This window comes from Erpetoichthys calabaricus, chromosome 7 (assembly GCF_900747795.2).
Source record: "Erpetoichthys calabaricus chromosome 7, fErpCal1.3, whole genome shotgun sequence".
Taxonomy (NCBI): domain Eukaryota; kingdom Metazoa; phylum Chordata; class Cladistia; order Polypteriformes; family Polypteridae; genus Erpetoichthys; species Erpetoichthys calabaricus.
The window spans coordinates 85687027-85693026 of record NC_041400.2 but is presented as its reverse complement, the minus strand read 5'-3'; the positions used below and the strand labels follow the sequence as shown (position 1 = coordinate 85693026).

The 6000-nt window shown below is 38.7% G+C and overlaps 1 protein-coding gene across 1 annotated transcript in view; it reads left to right on the top strand.

Annotated features, from left to right (window-relative positions):
• The first annotated feature begins 5016 nt into the window (after positions 1-5016).
• mtap (methylthioadenosine phosphorylase) overlaps positions 5017-6000 on the top strand; it is a 191737-nt gene continuing 190753 nt past the window's right edge. Inside the window, exon 1 of the mRNA XM_028805159.2 lies at positions 5017-5130. Within this exon, the coding sequence (XP_028660992.2) occupies positions 5032-5130 (99 nt within the window). The 5' untranslated portion in view covers positions 5017-5031. The remainder of the gene's footprint in view (positions 5131-6000) is intronic.

Genomic DNA, 6000 nt, shown 5'->3' with positions numbered 1-6000 from the left:
ATAGTTTCTGTGCATATTCGTCATTTTGCCATTTCCTCTCAAAGTCTCAAACCACCATCCCCCTTCTTCTTATTTTTCTTCTTCTTCTTTTGTTATATGGCAGTTTCAATACTGGTGGTATATTACCTCCATCTACTGTATGGAGGGATGATTCTTCATTTGATATTATAGGCTAAACATTTTTTCCAATCCAGTGTTTTTAAGGAATTGTATTAGTACTTTGCAAATATCAGCATTGTTGTCTTTTTCTTCTAGTCTAGGAAATCTTTTGGTGATATTGTAGTCACTTTAGTTTTGCAGAAACCCTGAATTAGTGGCCATCTTTGATTTTGATACAGAATACAGTGAAGTAACACATGTTGAGTTGTTTCTATTGATCCATATTTTGCACACAATCGATCTTGGTGGTGACTTATTAGACACAGTCCTTGATTTAAGGCTGAGTGACCTAGCCTTACCTTACTTAATATTAGTTCTCCTCTTCTGTTTTAACTACATATTTACAAGGGGTGACATTATTATGAATCATATGTGTCTATCTTTAACTGCTCATTCCCATTAATTCCACCATAATTTTAAAACCTGTCTTTTTATACTACTGTTAATTTCATTATTTATCCTTTTCCACAAATTTTTAAGATAAACTATCAGCAATTTCATTTCCGTTCACCCCAATATGTGCTGGAACCCAAACAAACCCAATAAAAATTTCCAACTGACTTATACAGTTATATAAAAGCAAAATTTCCATAAGCGTATCTTGACTAGCCAAACAGTCATTTGCTTTTGTTTACAATAATGCTTAATGGGAATCGGAGCAGTTAATCGTCCTTGATGGCTTTTCTTCTTCTATCAATTCTAGTTCTAAGCTTAAAATGTTACCATTTTCACCATGTAATGAGATTAATCATTTTTCCTACTTCAAAGTCTATAATCTAAAAAGCTGCTCACTTTTTTTTCTAAAATTGAAATTTTTAATCGATCTTTTAATCCATCTGTATTTTGTTCTGGCCCATCACTTCCTGATGGCTATTTTACTAATCATATTTTACTTTAATTCACCGGACAAAACTTAATATTGCAAGTCTTTTGCAAAATCATCAATCTCAATCCCACTTCCTTCCTTCCACAATATGTAATAAAGAAACATGGTTATGTCCACAATTGCAGTTAACATTTTTTTCAAATTTTCAAATAATTTCAAAATATATATGAACTAGACTGCATTTCCATTTAAGTATGGTTACAAAATATTAACTTGTTGCTAATAAATTTCTATAATTCATATTCTAAGTGCTGTATAGCACTAGAAGGTTTATTTCCAACTAATAATAAAAATTGTATTTGGTGCGGGATTTCAGTGTTTACAGCACCTTATGGAGCAGTAAGATAAATAATAATGGGAAAATATTAGAATCAATAATAGATAAATATAATCTGTTTTTTTTCAATAATGGAAAAGGAAAATGCTGGGATACAAGATACAAATTAATGTCATGTTCAATCTTAATATTTGTTTGTAATAATATAGTTGGAAGTGAACACGTGAGGTTTATCAAAAATCTACATTGGGAAAAGATCATTTTCCAATATCTTGTCAAATAAAAATGTAACTGGATACGTAGAATTTTGGCTATAATCCAAAACAAAAGTTTAAATCTGAAAATTGGAATTTATTTATAAGTGCAATAAGGTGTTGACAATTAATGACGAGGATAACATGGATGGTGTGGACCACCGGGGCACATACAGCTGCCCGACAAGGATAGGTAGAGGTACAAGTGCAGCACACAACACACTGTTATTCAAAAGTGGAGAAGCATGCCGTGTGCCCCTCTCCCTCTCTCTCGTGGCCTCTGGCTCCTTTTATAAGGCACCCAGAGGTGCTCCAGGTGCTCGTTGACTTACTTCCACCACCACTTCCCGGTGTGGCAGAAATGCTGCAAACATAGGCTCAGCAATTCTCCAGCTACCCCCTGGCAGTGGCCATGGACCCCAGCAGGGCTGAGCTTCCATATTCTAAACCTGTGACACTGCTGCATGCCAGGGGAGCTGCCCTCTAGCGCTACAGGGGAGGTAATGGTCGGGATATGCTCTCTCCCCAGACCTTTTATTAAAAGGGTCAGCCACAATGGGTATAATCTGAAAGTCACTTCTGAAAGAAGAAACAATTCCACAAACCTCAAGTAGAATAAAAGATAAGAAAATGGTATCCTGGTGGAGTGATGACTGCACTACTGTATTGCAATAAAAGAGAGTATTACAGATATGAAGATGTGTTACATTATAATAAACAGAAAGCAAGAAGAATAATCAAAGGAGCTAAAAGGGATTATTGGAGAATGTTTTGTTTATGTCATACTGATTATGTCATAGTCATACTGATTTATTAAAAGTGCGGGGGATATTCTGATGACTAAATGGCATAAATAAAGAATCAGGCATACCAATTTTAATGGATAAAAACCACAGTAGCAAAAAGCAATACAGAAAAGGCAAATCCCCTGGTAAACTCTTTTGGGAAAATCCATAGGAATGGTAATCTGCAAGATAAATGGCAAACAGCTCAAAGAAATTTCTTAAAGGAAACTTTAGGCATATTAGGAGACAGAATATGCAATGATTAACTACACATTTGAAAGAAGAGGATTTAAAAATTTGTGGCATATGCAATATGTACTATTGGCCCTTTGTTAATCCTTGTTCATGGGTGATTTACAGATTATAAATCGTCAAAACTCCTACGACCCATAGCAACACACAGCAGCATGATTGGAACAAAATAAAACAGTGCAAAGTATTTGAATCGCAGCACTTCAAACTTGGAGGAAGTTCCGTAATCTCCTTTTCCTCTTGTTCTTCTTTTGTTTTATAGCAGTTGTAGCTCCGCATTCTGCCCTGTGGGACATCCTGAGGGTTCATGGGATCACCTCAAGGTTGCTGGAAATCATGGCCGGCCTGTACACTGGTACAGTGAGTGCTGTGCAGAGTGGAGGCAGAACCTCTGTGTTTTTCCCAGTTGATTCTGGGGTTCGTCAGGGGTGTGTTCTTGCTCCTACTCTGTTCAATGCTTGTATGGACTGGGTGTTGTGAGACATGGACGCTATCCAGTGACCTGAGATGAAGGCTGGACTCCTTTGGTACTGTGTCTCTCCGGAAAATCCTTGGGTACCGTTGGTTTGACTTTGTGTCGAATGAGAGGTTGCCCATGGAGTCCCGCAAGAGGCACATTACCTGCATTGTGATGGAGCGTCGGTTATGGCACTACGGCCATGTGGCGCGTTTCCCCGAGGGTGATCCAGCTCGTAAGATCCTCATTGTTGGGGACCTGAGTGGCTGGACTAGGCCAAGGAGTCACCCACGTAACACCTGGCTGCAGCAGATAGAGGGTCATTTCCGGAGGGTGGGACTGGACTGTGTATCTGCCTGGGGGGTTGCCAACTGGGATCCTCAGTTGTTTCTTCGTGTAGTGGTTGTGGCAACACACTGTACCAGTGCATGCTCCCCAACTTGACTTGACTTGCTTTGGTCGTGCACAAACTCAGGGAACGGGAAGCTGAAAATGGCAGTTGGGGCCGGGGGGAACCTTTTTATTGGTATAGAATTTTTTAAAATTGGTTTACTGGTCTTGTTCTAATTTGCTTTAATGCAGTACCAAAGTAACTTTTAAAAGGTTAATGTTGTTTTTATTTCTACTATTAGGTTGTACTGTGTACAGTTTTGTTTTGAGTGAAACAGCTTGTCTTCCCCTTTAGGATAGCAGTTAGTCCCGTCCAGCTGCAGGCTAGTCATGGATGGAAATGACATGGAGTTTATAAATGTTAAGACGTCAGCCACTAGAGGTCAGATAACCTGGCTCGGATGTAAAGAAGAAGAACAGTACAAGGGACAGGGAGTGGCTCAGTGGCTGGCTGCTATAGTGGAGTTTAATTTACTTCTATTTGTCAGCGGAGGCTTCTCATTTTTCTGGTTGCAGAAGAGCCATATTAGTATAAATAGTTTAGTCGAAGATTTTTCATTTGTTTTTTACAGTCAAGGTGTCCCTACCAAAGAGGCCTTTCACAGATTTATGTGGCTAGTTATAGCTGTGCCATTGTTGGCCCAAAATGGAAATGAAATACACCTTTTACCTAATGGTTAATTGCATTTGGACCTTATTAGGAGAGAGAAAGAGAGAGAGAGAGAGGTTGGGAGCATGTGCTGTTAGCATGTTGCAACCACACGACAAACCACCTGGATTGAGACACGAGTGCAGTGGGTGACACATCAGCACCACACTAGAACAGTGTGAGTTTTTTTTTATGGTGGCTGGAGAACCAATCCTGCCACAAACCCCCAAGTTTTCCCTGTAAGTTGGAAGACCTGTTTGCAGGGCTGAATGCAAATTAATCTCATACCCAGGACAAAGCAGTTTTAGGTAAAGGGTCTTGGTCAAGGGTCTCTGAATGTTTCTGGTTACAGTTATGCCTTATTTTTGCCCAAATCTGCAATGCCAGACATACTGGACTTGTGTTTAATTGCATTTGGGCAGTGATTTGTATAGAATCTGAATAGCATGCAATCCTTACATATGGCTGAATATAGCTGGGCCACTTTTGGTCCATAAATAAAATTGCCAAAAAATATTTCACATTCTTGATTATATATGAGCCACATTTGGCCCAGCATATCAGAATGCAGAATCCGTACACCATGTAAAACCCTAATTGTGTCTGGTTACATCTGGGCCACAATACATTTACCATTACCATAGCTGAACCTTAAGTGCCTAAAGCCAACTACATTTCACCCAGAATTGTCTACTATCTGGGGTGTACTCCACTGTGTTCTATATAAAAATCAAAGGTGCTCACTAATTAAATTATCTCTGTAAAACTATAGGGAATACAATATCTGTGAGGATATTCTGGAGGAAAAAAATGACAACGGCGCTGATAATTACAAGGAAATAATGAAATTCCTTAGAAACACGGTAATAGAAAAGAATTAACCATATGAAATGGAATGAGAGCGTTTCCCTCCGTACAGCAGATGGCGGTAATATTCCAAGAGTATCCAAACTGCTATAAAACGGAAGAACAATCGTACTTTCATCTCCTAGCTGAAATGTCCGTAGATCTTCAGGCTAAGGTAACTTACTTTTTGTATTAATATCTGTTTGGCATGCATGAACGACTGAATAAACGCTTTGGAATTCGTAGTTTTATTTTGGATGCTTCCTCAACGCCGCCAATGCGAGAATTGTGCGAAATCGATTGGTTTCTTTATCAGAAATGTACGTGTGCTTGGAAGAATATAATACATCTTTTGTACATTTTAGTTAAAACACTAGTTTCGGAAGAATCCGTTGGTTAATCCCCTTTAGTGCAGATTCCGCAAAGTAGCAATACGATTAAAACAAAATATACGTTGTGCAACTCGGTGCCATTTATGCACCAGTTTAAAAAAAAACAAACAAAAAAAACAATTCGAATGCGAAGTATCAGTGGCCACGCTAAGTGTCAAGTCATCTTCCACGAGGCTGCAAATGGCTACTTATTCGCAGCTCCTTATTTAGCCAGATACTTATTCATTGCACCATATTCAATCCAGCCAGCTAAATTATGACACTTTGTGCAATTTTTGCCAAGCTGCAGTTGAGCTTTTCCCGGCCCAACGTGAAAAAATTGGAAGACTCCTATATCTAATGAATGGGATTTACTGTTAGGTGTAAAGATTTAAAAAATCTTGTGCTACCCCAATTGTGACACTTTCGTAGAACGACAAATGCCCTTAAGTTTCAGCTCCATTTTTCCTGGTCCTAAATGACTGGCATGATAATGCATGGACACCGGGCTTTCTTTTAGAAGCTTTGTAATATCTCTGAACCATCATTGCTCAAAAGTCAATGAATGTGTTTGGGCAGACATCTGTATCTAACATTAACTGTTTGTAAATAATCCACCTCCCTGGAGAACTGTTCTTATAAATCCTTCATATGCTGAGCAGCATAATGGTTTC